Source organism: Cygnus olor, chromosome 3 (genome assembly GCF_009769625.2).
Source record: "Cygnus olor isolate bCygOlo1 chromosome 3, bCygOlo1.pri.v2, whole genome shotgun sequence".
Taxonomy (NCBI): Eukaryota; Metazoa; Chordata; class Aves; order Anseriformes; family Anatidae; genus Cygnus; species Cygnus olor.
Window position 1 is genome coordinate 74886503 of NC_049171.1, and position 19497 is coordinate 74905999.

General features: G+C 40.1%; 1 protein-coding gene across 4 annotated transcripts in view; it reads right to left on the reverse strand.

The window, feature by feature from the left end:
* Positions 1-19497, reverse strand: part of RPS6KA2 (ribosomal protein S6 kinase A2) — a 295053-nt gene that overhangs the window by 60198 nt on the left and 215358 nt on the right. For all 4 annotated transcript variants that reach the window (XM_040554039.1, XM_040554041.1, XM_040554040.1 and 1 more), the window contains 5 exons: positions 15183-15263; positions 14302-14381; positions 10673-10779; positions 3397-3434; positions 2525-2667 (listed from right to left, as the gene is read on the reverse strand). In XM_040554039.1, coding sequence (XP_040409973.1) covers positions 2525-2667; positions 3397-3434; positions 10673-10779; positions 14302-14381; positions 15183-15263 — 449 coding nt within the window. The remainder of the gene's footprint in view (positions 1-2524; positions 2668-3396; positions 3435-10672; positions 10780-14301; positions 14382-15182; positions 15264-19497) is intronic.

The following is a 19497-nucleotide window of genomic DNA, read 5'->3' on the forward strand; positions in this document are numbered from 1 at the left end:
AAAACAGAGCAATGCTCTATCTAAAACCTCCAATACAGTAAGTAAGATGCAGGAAGGCAAAAAAAAAAAAAGTTAAAAAAAATAAATGTCTGAATATGATAAACCACAACTTCTCCAGCATTTACTACAGCGTTTACTAAATGAGAGGCAGGTATGTTGTAGTTTAACCTGGCTTGCAGCTAAGCATCACACAGCTGTTTGCTCACCCTGCCCCATGGGATGGAGGAGAGAATGCTTGAGAAAGGTGAATTTCAAGATTCATGTAACTATATGCATTGAGACCTACTAAGCTACCATAAGATGATTCAAACAGTCTGAGCAGCAAACAAACAGCAAATAATATTTTGGGGTTTGTGGTGAGTACCAAAGACATAGCTGGTGGTAAATGAAGTTTCACTTTCACTGACTTTAATAAAACTAGAACCTAATCTTTGTCAGATAAATTTGTCCTGATATTAATAATCACAACGTCTCACATTTGATGTTGCCTTCAAGGATCACTGTTTGACTGTAGACTGAGTCTGGTCAATGCATACCCCTGACTCCTCTTCATATTGTAGCATTAATCTCAGTTCACGGAAAAGAACAGACGAGAGAACCGATGTTTGGTTGCTCTTCTGATGGCTAGCTTACAAGCTATTTCATCACTACTTCCTTACTGTGTTCCTTCTACTGACCAAAATTTAAACACAAAAATTACACTATCATGTTCCCTTCCTTTCAATCTACACATATGCCAACTGGTATATTTTCTAAGTATATTTCATACTATACTGCAAATAACTTCAAGAAATGCTAATAAATCATTTGGATACCATTTAACTCTCTGCTATTTTTTAGACTGGCATAAAAACAGCTTCCCTAACAGAAGATTCAGGTGACAGACTGAAGAAAACAAGGAATGTTGAGAAGAGCACAAGACAGTATCAGAAATCTTCACGCACTTTTAGTGTTTGGAAATCCCCTTTTCCTGCCGCAGTTAATTGTTAAAAAGGAAAAAAGCTTGAACTGATAAAAACTACTTTTTTTTCTCTAAGATGTATGGTAGCAATCAAAGGCTTAAAGCATCAGCTTACAGTTAAAGTGATTTTTACTGTCTTTAAAGCATCTCCTTTTACGTGGATTCTTATCTTTCCTAATTCTAACATACTGAATCCCTGCCAGAGGGTATGAAGAAGAGAGAGAGATGGAGGAAAAAAAAAAAAAAGAAAGCCTAGCAAAAAAAAACATGTGGGAAGGAACCAAGTTCATTAGCAGGTGAATGAAAAACAATCTATGCACCAAATACATCAATGTTTCTTTTTAACTGGAGACAGACAGTGAGAAGGCACAGCTATCCTCCAAAAATAAACATATAATAAAAAATTTAAAAGGTTGGTGTGTATTTATTTTGAGACATAATCTATTGATTTTCATGAACAAACATATGTGATTCATAAGTGCTCAGCAACCACAAGTGGATTTGTGTCTGTAGGAGATAAGGATATTCTTCTTTTAAATTCAGGTAATAAACTGCAATGTTTATCTAGATTAGCTGCTGTTGACCAGTTAGATCAGTGATGTAGGCCTCCTCAAAAATGTTTCTGGTTTGCAAATTGCTTCCTATTCTTGCTTCCTTTGGAGACACCATTTGTTTACTTAGGGCAAAAAAATTTAAACAAAGTCTTTGGATTGTGGTGGGTAGCATAACATACAGCTACCTAAAGTAGTTCCTGTGCCACATGAAATCTAGCCGTATTGTGGCTGCCTGTCAGTGGCTGTGCCCTGAGTGAGGGGACAAGCCTGAAGCCTACATGCTTCAGGATGGTGACCTCATCTTTGTTACCTGAACATATCACTGTGGGAGTAGTAAATGAGGCTCAAGGGACAGTGCTGTGCTTGATGAAATGACACTGGGAGTAACCACATCAAAAAACCTACAGTGCTTTAACCTACAGGTTTTAAATGTATAGCAATGTCACAAAACAACTTCCCCCTGACCTTCCCTTTGTTCTGCTCAGCAGTAATGACACCAGAGACTGAAGAGGTGGGATGGGTACAGAAGGAAGCAGGTTAGAGCTCAAAGACCTAATTTTGGAAAGGCAGGCATGAGGGGGGTTTAATGTTTCTCTGAGAGCCTTTTCTGGCATTGCATCCCAGCATCAAACACAGCAGCTCTCACGAGCATGTTATCAACACCTTATCATCAGCCAAGCAGCTTCACTGTAGTTAGACATCTCTCACAGAGATCTTTTTGGAAAGTGTTTTCTAGGGACCCATCTCTTATGCAGGAGCTTCCTTCTACTTTTCAAGCTAACTGTATTTTGTGATGAGTTTATTCCTAAATGCTCTTGGGGCAACATCATTTTTTTTTAGGATAGATAGCTCCTTTCTCTCTGTGGTATTTTTCCTTGTGATGTATTCGTATATGGTAGCTCTTGGACTAATGATCATCTTCAATTAATGATTCACCCCTGCAACACTGAGGTATCTGATCACTTCTCCAGCCACCCCCCCCAACAAACAAATACCACCTTTCCATTACCATGAGCACGCCGAAAGACCACCAGTCAGCACTCTGCGTGTGTCCTCGGCGGTTGACCACCTCTGGGGCCATATACTCTATTGTCCCACAGAAAGAATATGCTCTCTTGTCATGGTCGATGGCTTCTTTACTTAGACCAAAATCTAAATAAATTAAAAAAAAAAATGTCAGGTCTATAAAAAGGATTATTAACACTTGTGCTCACTTAGGCTGTTCAAATCAAACATATTTGGAGAAGAACACACCAAACAACCAATGAAGCACCTTCTGGCTGAGCACATATTTTGTGTGTGGAAAGATCATAGGCAGGTGTGCACTGATGCCCTGCCTATGCGGAGTGCCTTGCTGGCATCTGTTAAAATGTCTTGAAGGCAAGTGTACCCATTTCTCTGAGGTTCTGGCTCAAAGCAGAAGAGAATATTTAAATGAGCAGAAACACTCTGTTCAGGTTTGGCAAAGAATGCTGGTAAGGATGTTTGCTCAGATTACCCTGACGAATAATAATTGCAGATGGAAAAGAGTTATAAGGATGGCCAGACAGCATCTCCAGAGTGACAAAGGAACGGTTTTCCAAGGTGTCCTCTACTCAGTTATAAATTCAGAGAAATTAATCCGGAGTAATCAGTCATACTGGGAACACCCCTCCATCCATGGTGGTAGGCAGTCGAGATTAAAAGCTTCAACTCAGTCTGGAGAATGATTTTACCAAGAAAATACTATGTTCTCCATGTGCTGTGCAGCACATGAGTGCTTGATGAATTGCCAGAGGAAAGAATGCTTCTGATTTTTTTCCAAGCAAAGACCAAGTTGCATGAAGCATAGTGGGGAAAAAAATTAGCTCACAGGCATGGAGTTTTCTATTCCCCACATACCTGTTATCTTAATGTGTCCCTCTTCATCAAGAAGAATGCTGTAAAGCAAAAAGCAAAGATAAGTTCATTAGGTGGTCACAGATCACAGCTAACAAACATGAATAAAACATGGTTAAGACTAGTAAGGAGATATACATGATTCAAATACCCGTGCAAATAAACCCTCAGTGCATGATATGCCTTCAGAAAGAAAAATGATCCCCAAAGGTCTGACTGATCTCATGCCTGAAGCAAGCAGAGCCTGTGGCAGTTGCACAGGGAGCCTTCTCTTTTCTCCACAGCATGCTTGGGATGGGGATGGGAACTGAGCTCAGAAAGGACAGGGTGTTCAAAGCAAACAGCTGCAAAGAATTTGCTTCCAGCAGGAGAAGGAGCTATAGATTCTCCCTTGTTCTTATAATAATAAAGGCACGGACACAAATAATAAAGGCTTGGACTCCCTGGACCTGAAATTAATTCCAAAGGTAGATATGTTCATGCTAAAGTAATAAAAGTGATCGCAGAGCATAATGACTATTCACAACCTAGCTGCATGGATCTCAGCCCCTGCTAATTTATTCTGTCCGGAAGCATAACTGAAAATTCAGCCTGGCAGCCAAATCCAAGTGTTCTCACGTTTGCCACCTGCCAACTTTTCTTATTCTCACAAAGGCACTCCAACATTTCTGTGAGAAAAGTGACTGTAGTTTGCAAAAAGCATTGCTGGCTTTTTACAGAAATAAGAAGGCACACTGAAACTGAAAAATAATGATTTTTGGTAATTTTTCTGCCTATTAGTACTGACATAGTAATGAGGGTGGTGTTCCTTCAGTCCTAGATAGATTTAGTGTCAGCCTTTTCAAACTGGTCTAGTGAGGTATCAGCTATTTTTGTAATTTCATTCTCTTAGAGAGTCACTTTAATCTATTTATTCAGGAAGAAAATAAGACAGAAGCAAAGCTAACACGTTAGGAAAGGTTGTGTGTAACTCTTGTGAAAGGTTGTCTCTGAGCTGAAACATAATTGAAAAGAGATGATCTTCTGCCATTCGTTTGTGCGTTTGGAACAGATTGTTATTGTGTAATTCATCAAATAAAGGCCAGCAGCTGAGTCACTACTATATGTTCAATAATTAAAGCTTTTACTTCTCAATAAAAGCTTCTTTGCTTCTATTTTATCTCCGGATTTCTTGATGAGGCATAATTTTTAAGTACTAGCCTATAACAGGTCTGCTTAAATGTATTTTTGTGGCTATAATCCCTAAACAAGAGGCTTGTGCTTCAGAAAAGAACAGAATAAAACACCTGCCAGCTTGGAACTGAGCACGAATGTCTGAACCCCACAGACCCAGCTCTGCAAGAAGGGCCAGGGGAGCACAGCTCACAGGAATCACCCCAGATTTTGTCCCACGCACAGGAAGTCCCTGTGAGTAACAGCGCAATTCAAGGGGTGGGGGATTTTCCCCAGAAACATTAATTTTATACTCCATTGACTTCCTACAGAAAATTCATGCTGCTCTTCTATGTATGCAATGTGGTTTTCATACCTTTCACCTCCATCAGGTATGAAAGCAACAGCCTTGCAACTATCAGACTGATAACACTCTCTTAAGTGAGACAGAAGTATACTTTCTCACATTACATGTTTGCATGAACAACAAAACAAATGGATCCTGGTTTCCTATGAGTGTGTACCCTACATCCCCCAAAATTCAATCTATAATTCCATCCCGTCTCATGTTCCCTAAATACACCCTTATACAGAGCCCTCAGCTGCCTTCACCTTCATGTTGCCCCTGGCAGTATGCTTTGGACAGCTGGGGGTTTCCACATTTGCCATCTGCCAATGCATAGAAAGCTATAGTAGTGAACTAAAAAATTACATTTGATGTAAAAAGAAAATAGCTTGCTGCAGTGGAACAGCTTTGAGTGACATTTAGAAGCAAAGAACAATGTATCTGCTGCTAAATACCCAGATTACAGCAACTGACAAATATTTTTTCTTTGACTGTGGAAGCAAAGTTCCTCTCTAATCATCCTTTCTGTCTTCTCTTTTTATCTTTATCACTTTCCTGTTCCTTTTTATCCCTCACTGTCAGTAGTAGAAATTCTATTGTGACAATCAAATTATGTTAGCTGGGGTTTGCAGGATCAGCTAATCTGAAATAAGCTACTACTACTTTGAGGAAGGGAAAAAAGAACTGGAAGTTGTTAATCTGATTCAGACTTGAAAAAAAAAATTCTTCTAAATCAATGCTTTGAAATTATAACAAACAAAAAAAGTTGACTACTTAAATGTTAAAGTAGGCTGTAATTCCAGTGAGTACTATCTTTCACTATTAAATTTTTCCATTTTATCTGTTCAGTTTAAGCTCTGACTGTGTTTACAGGATACTGCCATTGTCAACCTGTTCTTTATTTCAAAACAATAACAAAATTTTAGCCTGAGGATCGTCCCACAAAAATTTAAACTGCTTTCATTGACTTCAGTTTAAAAGTATGTCTTGGGATAATAAAAGCTGAAATCTGCATGTCAGAGGCAGAGAAATTAGCCTGCTAGCAGGGGAATGACATTCTTCTGACTAGCACCAGGAGAAGAAGATGCTCATGGTAAAGCTAGGACTGCAACCTCATTATTTATTTATTTATTTATTTTTCTGCAGCTTTAACACAGAGATAAAAGACTTTGAATATTAGCTGTTCATATTATTTTATGTTGTATCTTAAATCAAGGCCATAGTAATTTTCTCTTATTTCTCTTTTATTTTTAGTTTTGAGTCATGTCTTTTAGGCTTCATTTTAAAGCTCCGATATACCCAAATTAATGTGAAGTTCTGCCAAACCTATTGAAGCTGCAACTCTGTTTTTTGTTGTTGTTTGTTTTTTGATGATTTAAGTTTTTTTCCAAGTCAGCTCAGTTTTGCAGAGAATTCAACCTACACTTTGTGTTTTTCAGAAACCATAGCCAAAAACTCAGGTTGGAAAGAAAATCTGAAACATCACAGAGAGCATTTAATTTGGCTGCAGGCTTTGTTTTGAAAGTACTGAGCAGAATGAAGTATCCAAATATCTCCCAAAAATGAAGATTCGCCCAAACAGTCCACCTTTTTTTAACATTCCGGTGTTTGCATGATGCCATACTATCTCAGGTAAGCTGAACAGTCATATGCTGAACTCAGCTCTGCTGTAGCTTCATTGGCACCATGAAGTCCCCAGAAGGGACAGTTTGCTTCAGTGGAAGCTGATAGCAATTCTCCACCAAAAGTCTTTGACCCTCACTGATCCTCAGATCCTCCCTCTCTCCACAGAGCAGCTACGTTCATGAATGAATTGCATGGCTTACAGCATGCTGTATTAAATGGTCTTTTTAAAAAAGGTATATATATATGTTCAGTGGTTCAGGAACTGTTACATGAGCAGTTGAGCTGTCCCTTGTATGGACAGCTGAGGGCATCACAACTTAAGCCTCTCCTTGCTAACTGAAATCCTTGCAATAGAACTCTATCAAGATGCAGCTGGGTACCTGGAGATAGAACAGGCAAAATAAATAAAAAAGATCTGAATTCTCAGAAGGTAGAGTTTCTTCTAAGTCATTCATACTCTTAAACCGCAGCATAAGTAATAACACATTTCATATACTAATTTACAAATTCCCATTTTTCTAGTTCAACATAGCCATATTTAATAGCTTGATACTGCAGTTCTTAACCAGAAACACGTCTCAAGGTCTAAATGAGGTTTTAATTTGACTGAACAGCACCTTGTTCCACACAGCATCCCACTGAAACCACCAAGACAACCCAAGGAGAAGAAAGTCGCTTCAGCATTTTAAGAGAAGAAGCATCTGGTTGTTCCATACAAGACTTTAACGAGCAAACTCAATTGCTTGCCTTTTTGAAATAAGTACAGCTAACTTTATAACAACTCCCAGAGCATGTATATATTCTGGATGCACTTAAAATTAATTCATAGCTTTGAATTGTTAATATGATTTTTTTTTTTTTGCTTAGGGAATCTTAAAAAAAAAAAAAAAGTTGAACCTGAAATTTTAATGTACTGAGGTTCTCTCAAGTGGTCTGAACAGTGCTATTTTCTAACCACTCTTCTTTGCCATAAACAATTCCAATGAGCTTCATTTTAGGATGCTTGCAGAGCTGACTGAAGCAATCTCAAACTTATTAGCAGTTACTGTCGGGAGCTTCTGGAGGCCAGCAAAAGCACTAAGCAATGAAGGAAGGACAAATGCAGTGCCTATCTTTTAGCAAATGGGGAGAAAGAGAATTGGGAAATTACAAACTAATTTATCTCCATTTCTGCAAATCTGACTGACAGAGTAAACCTTTTGTGCTCTTTCAGACTGGCAATGCTTCTCCTCAAGATGTGGTGCAGTTCTGGATGTTGTACTGCAGAGGAGATACGGATCAAGAGAAATCAAAGGGGAGGAATGAGAATGATTGAAAGCCTAGAAAGACTGACTGGTTAAAAAAAGAAAAAAAGTTCAGTAAATTCAGTAAATGGGTTTTTTAGTGTACAGAAGACAGGATTAAGGACAAGGTCATTCTTGCAGTCCCCCAAGGCTGCTGCTGAAAGCAAACATGCCACCTGGAGAGTCTAGGAGGAGAGGCCAAGAAGCAATGGCCTGCAACTGCAGCACAGAAATGTCAAGGTAGCTTTTAAGAGCATCTTTCTAGAGGTACAACTGGTGGAGCACTGCCGAGAGGTCTGCTATGGAGGCTGTGGAATCTTCACCAACTATTTTAAGAATACGTTAGCAACACACTAGCAGTGACCTTGGTATATTTGACACTGCACAAGGGCAAGGGAAGGATGAGATTATCCTGGGACAGTGCTGACTTTCTGTTATTGTCTCATTTAGAAAGTTATCCTTTCCAAGATGTAACTTAAGAATTTAGCATTTTTTCCCCTTCACAATGCATGTTTTTCACCTGTACCTGTTTTTCTATTCTAAACTTAAAGTTCCAGTGAAACCACAGGCTGTCATCCTTTGCTGTGCTAGGCATGGCTACACATAGGCTTAGTGGTTATAAAGCTATTTTAAAGGATTTTTTTTTTCTCCTGTACTTAAACAGATGCCTTGAATTATCCCCAGGTATGAACGTCAGTTATACCAGTCTGGGTCATTCCCATTCTTGTACAACAATTTTAAAAACAATATATAAATTTTATATTTTAACAAAATATTATATATATACTTACATATAAGTATAAAAAATATACTTATTAAAATTTTATTATTATATAAGTCAAGTTGTAAAAACATACATTCAAGTTTAGGAAATACCAGAATGAGGGCTGCCACCTTAGTTTGACCTGACTCTCTAAAGGTCTTTAATTGCATGGAGATACTTCGTGTTTTGTTCCAGAGAACTCCTGCCACAGGTGGCAGAACAGATAGATAGTATTCAGGGATTTTAGCACAGCTGAAGAATGAAGGGGATGGCTGACTGATTTTAAGACAGATGAAAACACAGAGATCTTGATTCCAGCTTTGCCTTTTCTACTTGTTTCTGTGTGGTAGTGGCAAATCAGTGACACCTTCCTTTCTCAGGTGAGCTCTAATTTCCCAATTCACTGATCCCTGATATGAGACACTGCAGTTTGGCCTGCAGAAATAGTAAGTACTCTCACTTGCAACTGCAGTCAGAGAGAGATGTGCATTGAAATGCAACGTGACACATAATGCTGAGAACCCTGCAAAATCAGGTTCTACATATCTCAAATACAGTGAATAGTTTTGACATGCATTTAATTTTCTCCTTGGTTTCTAACTTCTCCCAAAGCAAAAAAAAAATAAAAATTAAAAAAAATATGGCATATGGCTATAAATGTAGCAGCACCATGACTTTTATTTGAATACACAGGGTCATATTTGGATAGCTTCTACTAGCAGCTACATATATCACACGCTTACATGAAAAACAGCATCTAACACCAGAAAGAAAAGTAATACATGATTCATATTAACACTCACCAGAAACAAAGTTTAAAAGTGAAAAACTCTAGTCTATAGTACTATGTCATAGATAAATAATGTCCTGTCCTCCCCTTCAGCTTCTCACCTACAAAATCCAATTTCAATTAATCTTGGTGTCTTTTTTTTTTTTCTTTTTTTTCTGTGAACGTGACAGTAATATCATTCCCTTTTAAAGGAAGATTTGCATATTTTTAAATTTTGTGTCACAAAAGGAAAAGGCTTGCTCTGCTGTTTTATTTTGGAATTGTAAACAACAGCCAAGCAGACTGCTCTCAGTGGTCATCTTTTTTAAATGATTGTGACCATTACATTAAAAAGGCTGGTAACTTTGACATGTTGCAGCCTGCTTTATTAGCACTGGCACAGAAGATGCAAGCAAAGCACCAGCCAAGTGGAACAGAATAAAGACAATATCACATGACTGCCAGTCTGAGCACTGTGGGTGTCATTTAGTCTATTGATGTACTGCAGAGGAAAAAGAGAAGGAAAAAACCTACATAGAACCACATTAGGAATAACAAGCTAGAATCATTCTGGGACAATATTTTGGATTGTTAATAAAAATTGTTTTTAAAATGCTGATTATTATATTTCATGAGCCACTATGCGCATTAGTTTTCAGAGATTCTCATTTACTTTAAACAATGGCTATAGTAAAACTGAACAGTGCCAAGACATATTTTGTATGAGCTGGAAGAGGTGTTGCTTTGAACCGTCTATATCCCATCAGAGGGAAGGCCAGATTAAATGGTGCGAATCACGAATGGTTCTGCTGAAGTCAACAGCACAGGTCTGAACCCTGCGCTGAGCTCATTCATAAACTTGAGGCCACATTACATGGCACTGCAGATGAAGTATTTCACTTCATGCTTAAGTGAGATAATAGGAAGACCCCGGAGAATGGGACTGTGGAGACCAGAGCTCAATTCATGCCCCAGCCTAGTGGAATAACTGAAAATAAACACTGGTAAAGAGACTGCACTGCTGCTGTTTTAGACTGTACGGGGTCTTCCACTTATTACCACCTTAGCCACTTCTGTATTTGGTGTCTCAACCACTGCTCCACCATGTGTCACCACTTCCCAAGCTTCACTTGTGAGAGGATATGGTACTTCCCTACATTATCAACTTACATGGAGTGGACAAAACTTACTCTTGACAGTTAGGCTCTTGTGTACTGCCTCACATACAGGAAGGAAGGCAGAGTCTCTGGTACCTTTTGACTTGTTAGCAAGACAAGGAGCAGAAACGACCTAAAAGCTCACGTATTTATGTTTCAGTTCACTCTTTCTCATTAACTTACTTTTCTGGTTTCAGATCCCTGTAAATAATTCCAAGCCCATGGAGGTGGTCTAAAGCCAGGGCCAGCTCAGCTAAGTAGAACTTGACGTCCTCTTCTGTAAACATCACCTAGAGAGAAGGAAAAGAAGAACATGTCTATTTACTAGACAGTGGTGGGCTGGCTTGCATTAAACAGACATGGGGAAGGAATTGTCTAACTCAGGAATGCTGGAAGGCCCATCATATCAGGTTCAATTTTCCATAATTTGTCTGAGCTCACATTAACAATTCTTACCAGATTCTCCTTATAAAATAAAACTTGATCTGACGAGTACTTCTTCTGTTCCTTAAAACATGCTGCTCTCATTCGTCTGTTTGATCTGTTTAGATGACATCATGTCGCAATAATATAAATAAGGTTCTAACTCCTTAGCCTTTGGAAGTGAATGGCAAAATTCAATATATTCACTGCAGCCCGTATTGCTTTCACATCTCTTAATTTGCTAAGATCTTGGCATTTGGTTCCTAAATTCTCACATAATAATATGGGGAACCTCTATGGGGAAGCATAAGGCTTCTTGTTTTAGAAACAGAAACACATCTCGTTTCCAAATATGAGCAGAATAATACAGCACGAGGACACTCAGAGATGGATTGAAGCCTCCATGCATCGAGGGTTCAGGGAATCTGCAGGGGGTCTCTTCGGTGCCTTCAGTGGCCACCAGACTCCTAGGCCATGGCCTCACTGCCAAAGGCATGTGCCACAGGGAACAATCCCCAGCTTCTGCAGAAGAGCGAAAGGGGCTTGCAGCTACATTGCAAGGCAGTGTTTTTAGAGCTGTGACCTCATTCACTCCACATAGTACTTGGGTCTCCCATACGCCCAGGATAGCACTGCTGCAGTCCTGGGGCACAGTATTTTGTTTATGGTTTTCCAGGTGAAAATATCTGACATAGAGTGCCAGGTGTCTTCAGCATGGTACTGCCTGAGGGTGTGCAGCCTGGGATAGCATTGGAGGAGTGTGCAAGGAGGAGACCTGGCACATCCTTGTGCATGACAGCTAGAAGAATCTCCCCTGATGCAAAAGGGCATCAACTACAGTGCCTCTGTTTTGGCTGAGAGAACAAACAGCTTCACCCTAAGCCAGAGCCAGGGACAGAGCCAGATCATGGAGCAGGACCTTGCACTGAGCCTTAATTATCCTGGTGCAGATGTCCTGAGCAATGATGTGCTGGCCAGCACACCGGGCCTGATGAGATCTAAGCTGATGTTGGTTGTTTCCTTTCAACAGTTGACACAGCTACTACTAACACTGAAAGCTCTAGTTTAGGTGTAAAGAAATTTCTGCAATCAAAAACAAACAAACAAAAAACCCTACCAAATACTAAGGTCAGAAAAACAGAGCTCAGGTGGAAAGAAAACTCTTTGGTTCAACATCTATTATAACCCAGATTAATTAAAGAGAAGTTAATATCAAGTTCAATATGCACAGCTATAATAATGCAGAAAGAGAAGCTGATATATTGGATATGCAAGTGCAAATACTACATATGACAGAAGTAAAATGACTTATCTCAACACAAATTTTCATGTCATACGTAAGTGTAAATATCTCCAGTAGAAGTTGTCGAGCTTATTTTTAAAATTAAGCCTCTGCTGTTGGAAAGGGGCAGCCACAATACCTGAGTGCTTTGAGAAGCTGCAGATGGTTGACAGCAAAACTAGAGGATTCTGAGAGCAGATGTCACACAATTTAATTAAGAGTATCATTGCAAAGGATAGAAGGAACTATGATATGTATATTAAAAGGTTGTATTAAATATATAAAAAAATTAATTATTAATAATGTTTAAGAAAAATAATGTAGGCATGATATGAAATCAACAGAATCAGGGAAAAACTTAATCTGTAAAGATATATCCAGCTACAGTCAGAGTTCTCAGAAAGACAGATAAGAAAGAAATGAGCTTTGCATGTATGCATGCTGTAATGTGATCTGACTGAAAGTCCACTAAAATTGGACCAAGTCCATATTTCATAAACTGCAAACAATACGAGTTTTCCTCTAATGTCCTCCCTTGTGATACATTGCCACTAAACAGCTGCAAAGTATAGGTAGACAAGATGAGTTGCAAGTACTGAAAAGAGAAGCATATATCGGGACTGTCAAGTTAACAGGACTCATTCTTGATAGCATAGAGTGGGGCACACTGAACTGTAAAAGCATTAGGAAAACCTGAAGTTTCACTGGAGTACAAAAGCTGAGATGTGCTCTTTCACCTCCAAGTCCCCTGATTGTGCAGAATGTGCCAAGAAACACTTTTTCTCTTTTCTCCCATGAAATCAGAGAGGTTCTTTAAGACAGCACGTGTCAATAACAAAGCCTGATTTCATTGCAAGCAGCAGGAAGATAGTTTTATTTTCTTTAATCTTTTTTATCATATTAAAAATAACTGGTACCATTTAGTAAAATATCATTATTCAGCACTGTAACTAACCAATTGCGAATGTCTTCCTGCATTAGCAGACAAGCCTGGAAAGCAAACAGTTGGGCTCCCAGCCCACGGTGGACACGACAGTCAGCCAGCCGACTCCACTGCAGCCTGAAGCATCTCTCAACCCATGAGCTGCTGCCACTGCCATCAGGACTGGGGTGGGAAAAAAGCAGCTCGGGAACTTTTGGATGAAAGTACTGTTCTCACAGCTTTTTTAGTCCATCCATAACTCCTCTAATTGAGAAGATTAACCAGATGTCCCCCTCAAGGTGCCATATGAGACATCCTTGTTTTATCTTTAAAGATTCTATGTCAACTGCATACTGGCCCCCCTTCCCCAGTCTAGACAGAGACCAAAGGCTGAGGACACTACACCGGTGACATCAAACCAAGGGCACAGACAAGCCCTCAGGATCCCAAAATGACCCCTGGTTCCAGTGAATCTGGAAAACCTGCCGCTGCCTCTCCCTGTGGGCATTAGTGAGACTCAGGTTTGGTTTCCTGACTTTCTTATTCTTCAGCAGCAGAATCTCCCCATAGGCATGAGCTGAAGAGCGCAGGGAACAGACTGAGCCCATGGAGGAGATAAAAGCAGCAGCTGTCCCCAGGTAGGTGTGACAGCAGGTGACAACCAAACTGCACACCCTGTGCAGCGTGTGGCCCTGACCTGCTCCCAGCAGCGGCTGCAGGAGATAGCATGTTCCTGCTGGTGACCAATGCCCTGCTCCATCTGCACGCCCCCCTGCAGGGGTCAGCCTACGACCGACGGCATCTCATTTTTCTGCTGGCAGTGGTTGTGCTTCTACAGCACTTCCATGCCCATGTCCCAGGCAGAACGTATTGGAGATGGGATTCTCATACTGCTTCTAATCGCAGCCAAGATATGTTTTGTGAGCAATGGAGCTATTCTGCTATAGGAATGGCTTTCTAGTTTTCTGTGATAGTGATGCTTACAGGCTATCTGCTGCATTCCCTATGGCATTAATCAAACATAATTATTAAGAACCCATTTAAAGATGGAACTCTATTATAAGTATACACAGACACACACACACATTTATCAGGGCTATTCCTGAGGCACTCCCACCAGCTTCATCAGGGTTCTGGAAATCCAGGATAGTCTTTCATTTCTAAATTTAAAATCTATCAGCTTACCTCTTTGGAGAGTCTTGTGAAAAGGTCCCCTCCCCGCAGGAAATCTAGTATTAGATACAACTTCCCCTCTGTTTGAAATGCTGCATTAGAAAAGGATGGAGATGTTGGAAATTTGAATCAAGATAAAGTCTCCAAAGAATAAATATTGTTGACTAATGGTGTATCATTCATGATATTAGCTCTCCTGTCATTTCAGCACTTAGGGAACAGAAGAATTAACTTCTCTACAGCATTAAGCAGTCTAGCTTAGACTATGGGGAAAATGATATCAGTTGAGAGACAATGATGTATAACTAATATATTCCTTTCCATTCTAAGCACCTACAAATTAATATTGGTTTCTACTGTAAAAGATACCAGGAGTCACTGAGGGCTGGGCACAGAGAGGAGCTCCCAGACCTGTGCGAGGGCAGAGCCCGCACTATCCACAGCATCCTCAGAAGGACCTGTACAATAATAACGGGGCTGCCTGGGGGCTCGAGGAGCTGCTGAGGCTCAGGAAGGCAACTCCAGCAAGACACAGCATTCATAGACACAATTACAAATATGCTGATGATTAAAAATAGTTCCTCTGTTTTCTTAAATGACAGTTGACAGCAGATGGGGGGCTGGCAGATGTAACTCACCAGCTACTCTACCAGCAAAATATATCACATTAGACTTTATGTCAAATGTATTTTGATGGACAAATGGCTAAGATCTGCTTACACTAAAATTCTCCTTCGATATAAATGAAGAATTTCTTAGAGTTAGCCTCTGTGATTTTGTTAGAGACAGAGTTGTATGTAGGCAGGGGATACCTATATGAAATTCTAACACAGCTAGTTACAAATCCCCAACCAATTTAAGAACAAACATAAATTGTATTTTATTATAGTTACCATAATGAAGCTTGACTATGAAAGGATGATTCACTTCTGCCAAAATATCTCTCTCCATTTTTGACCGTACCCGATCCCGAACTACAAAGAAAGAACAATAAGAACAGAAATACATTAAGAGGCAGCATGGTCCACTGGATACAGTACTGGAATGAGCTTCAGGTGATTTGGGGTCTGCTTTTCACTCTGCTGAGGGTTTGTGGTGTGACCTTTAGCAAATCACACCACTCCCTAGTGTCCCCTTTTTCTGCCTATCTTGACACTGTAAGCTCTTCAGGGAGGCACTATCCCTTCCTCTGCAGAGAGCAGCCCTAACTAAAAGCATCACAGTGTTATCAGTGAGGGGAAAGCAATTACGCTTTGCAAAAAAAGAATGTTAATGTGAGTTAAAACTATATGGAATTAATAGCTCCATCTCATTTAAGATTAAACGGAATGTACCAGTCCCAGAGCTTGCCGGGTTAACCTTGTGCAAATTAACTTTCCGTATTGTGCTGATGCTAGCAGCCTTTATTAGATATCTCTGAATAGCATTCTCTGCAAGTGATTTATATGAAATATTTTAAGCTTCCAATAATACCTCCAAACAATCAGTAATAAAGAAAAAAAGCTGATTAAAAATAATAAAAAATTATTTTCCTGTATAGAGAGAAATTCCTGTGAGATAACAGTGAGAAAAATAGTTTTTGTGGTTGAGATGAATAGAGAGTAACAAAAAATAGTTACAGAGGTGAGCTGGGTTCAAACTAATCAAAAATGATACTGAAGATTTCATAGCAAACACATTTAACAATGTTCATATGTTGAAGGGGATTCAAGCTCCCAGATTATCAGTTCTTGATCTGATACATTCATTTTTCAGTCAATCACTATTTTACTAATTCTGTAATGACAGTATTAAAATTTTCTTCTCCTTTCTCTGTGTTACACAATGCCAATATGCTTTGCAGCCAAAAGCATCCACGAGGAATGCTATGAGACTATTTTAGGTGGCAAAGCCTGGGATCTCAGTGAGATTCTGTCATCGCCCGCATGTGTTGTGGATCTGCCGAGTACTCTCAGCAACCAAGTAATGAACATGCCGTAATGAAACCACATACTCTGCTGCTGCACACCGAGAACTGATGCACAGAAATAAGACCAAACCAGCTGATCTGAGAGCCTTAAATAGGAGTGGAGGAACACTTGGATTTTTTGCTATTTTGATGCTTTTCTTGGATCAATAGCTATGTAAGATTTACTAGCTCACTCAACCTAAGTTACAGAGTAGATAAAAATCAAAACAAAGACAAAGGGAATCTCAGAATCTTAACCTTATCTCAAGAATAAAAGTGACAAAACACACACTCACAAAATGCTCAGTGTATGTGAAGGTAGAGGATTTCTCAAGCTGTAGATCCAAAAACTTTGTGATATGGTGCAATGCTCCTGGGCAGGAGCTCCTGGTGGACAGGTGAGCATTGCTAAACACATTGTGTGGAATATTTTCTATTAAGCTTGGTTAGATAACTGAAGTGCTTCTCTGTAACCAGATTGATGAAATCTGAGGCCCTGCACAGTCACATATCCCACAAAATCCACAGGACGTTTTGTACACCAGCTGGTGGCTTACCATGCACAGCTGGATAACAGCATAAGTCATGCTGGGCAAAGGGCTAAGAACAGCCATCGGATGCAATTCATGCTGTCATCCATCTACCTGTGCTACCCAGCCCTGAGTGCAGCAGTGCACAGATGCAGACTTTGGTAATCTCAAAGCAGGGGGAGTGCTGGCCATGGCGAGCAGCAGTTATCCATCCAAGTGGCAGTCCAGTGTCAGCAGCAAAGCCAGCATTTGCCAGCCTATAAGGCAGAAGTGTGCTTGTGCAGTACAGAGGCCTAAGAATCAGCTGGCAGCTGGCAGTACGCCCTCCCGCCACCACCACTTCAACCTCTGAACAGGTAAAGGCGCAGCAAAGCACAGCAAAGGCTATGTCACCACAGGAGACACCTTGTTCCCCAGAGTCAAGGCCTGATAGCCTCTCCTGAACCTTGACTCCTCCAAAGCTGCTCTAATCACTGCCTTCGCAGTGGCTGCCAGAAAAGATAATTGGAACCTGTAATCAGGATTACAGCTTGGCACATGAGTTGGTGACCTGCCCTACACATCTTCCAGCATCAAACACTGCCTGATTTAAATGCTCTGAGGGCAGAAGGTATGTAGGCCAAGATTTTTTCCAATCTTGCCACCATAGAAGCTATCAATTATATTCTTTAGCAGGGCAAATCCACCATCTTTCTCTCTATATCCTTTTCTTACCCCACTGTTTGCATATGTCTGGTCCATGACTGATTTTAAACTCACAAGTTGCCTCTACAAGGGTATCCACCTGGGAAGATTTCTTTTCTCTTACTCCATATACACCAAGGAATTCCCCTGCTCTTCCTCTGACCTACATTTCTGGGATTGGGTATCATATTCATCAGGAAAGGTCTTAGGAAGAGTTGGCAGTTTGATGTAACATTTCCACAACATGAGGCTCTGGCTCAGTCTGACTTCTCTGTCACCTTCCAGATACAACGAGCAGGAAAATACCTCTCCTGAATTCCGGAGATTATTTCTAGCACCCAGTGGTCCCAGCCTGCTCCTCTGAGGGAGCATCTCTTCTAGTTCTTACATCCTGGTAGTCTGGTAATTATGCTAAATTGCTCAAGTATGATCTGAATTAGTTCTGGTTGCTTATTCAACCTTCTTGATCCTGGGTAGGGAGGGACTCCAGCTGTATATATAGAGAGGGACAGGGTCTGAATAGCTGCTCCAGTGTGAGGGATGAACATTAACAGTGTGTATTTCTATGCAGGTGTTCAAGTAAACATATCTATCTTTGCGTAGTCTCATTTGGGGGCCAGTGAACTCCCCATAAATTTCTCTATTTCTCATTTCCAAAATGACTGAATCTCTGGAAGGGACATACTTGTACGGATTCCTTTCCAGGTGAGCCTCTTTTCTCTGACAGTCGTATCACAGACCTGTAAAGACAGTGCTGGAGCTCAACAGCCTCAGGGAAGACTGAGGCTCAGGTCCTCCCTTCCTCCTTTCGGCCCCTTGCAGGGGCTCAGAGCAGCATACAGAGTGGGGAGTGCAGGTGGCTTTGACAGATCCTGCCTATACCACATGCTTACCTATATGAGTAAAATGCCATGGGAAACGGTGCGAAACTGCTAAACTCTTGTTTTTTCTACCCATTATTTAATTTGATTTGAAAGGTGGGTTTTGCAGCTTATCCTTAAATCATACATCAGAAGGAGGCAGAGCATATAACCTGAACCAACGAGCACAAAGCCATGGCGATCGTTTGCGTGATCTTGGGCAAACTAGCTGTCCCTGAAATAATCCCTGGTGTTTCAGAAGAGACCAGACTGGCAGAACCTGTAACAGGGGAGGAAGCACCTGCTACCCTGAAATAAAAACAATTCCTATTTCTAGGTATTAATGTGCTACGAAAGAGAAATGGAGACAGCTGGAGATGTATGCAAATAAACATAGCTTATTCACTTCTATCTACCTAGCTCTGAAAATCAAAGAGGATGTTACCACTTATTTTATTTAACATCAAATGCTTAAGGAGAGGGTTTCATTTAAAGTATGAATTATATTTCTTGGTCTGTTTTAGTTTCAATAACCATGAAATACTGAAGGGAAAGGGGAAAAGGGAAAAATATATTCAGAGCATCTTCCAAGGAGAAAGAAAATATTTCTTCTCAATACTGGACTAGCAGTCTATTTTCTGAAAAAGAAAATAAAACCAAATTCTGCTTCTTTCTCCGAAGCTCTCATGATAGCAACTTGGGTTGAGTTTAAATATGAAAAGATAAATTAATTTTCAGCCAATGAACTTCTCAAAATTTCTCACTTTAAGAGTTAGTGTGTCTCTAGCTATGTACACTTTCAAGCCATGATGATCTAGGGACCTCCCTTGCTGCACTCACAATGACATTTGAAGCAATTCAGTAGGATGTCAAGCCAACCCTATGATAACTTGTAATTAGAGAAACTGTGGCCTACAGGAGCTGTAAAAGGGGAGCTTATAAAAGAGACACTAATTTATTCACTGTAATACTGATTAAAATTTATAGCTAATTCACCATAATGGGAAAGTAACTTGTTATATTTCTAGTGGCTGGGTAGCTGCACTGAAGTCAGAGCTCCGTGAAGTTAAACACCATTTAGCTGCTGATTTCAGTGGGGACAGAACATTGCTTCTGGGAGCTCTTTGGCTAAAGAATAACCTCCAAACATTTTACTTCAATATTACCCTTCTCACTACTACCCAAA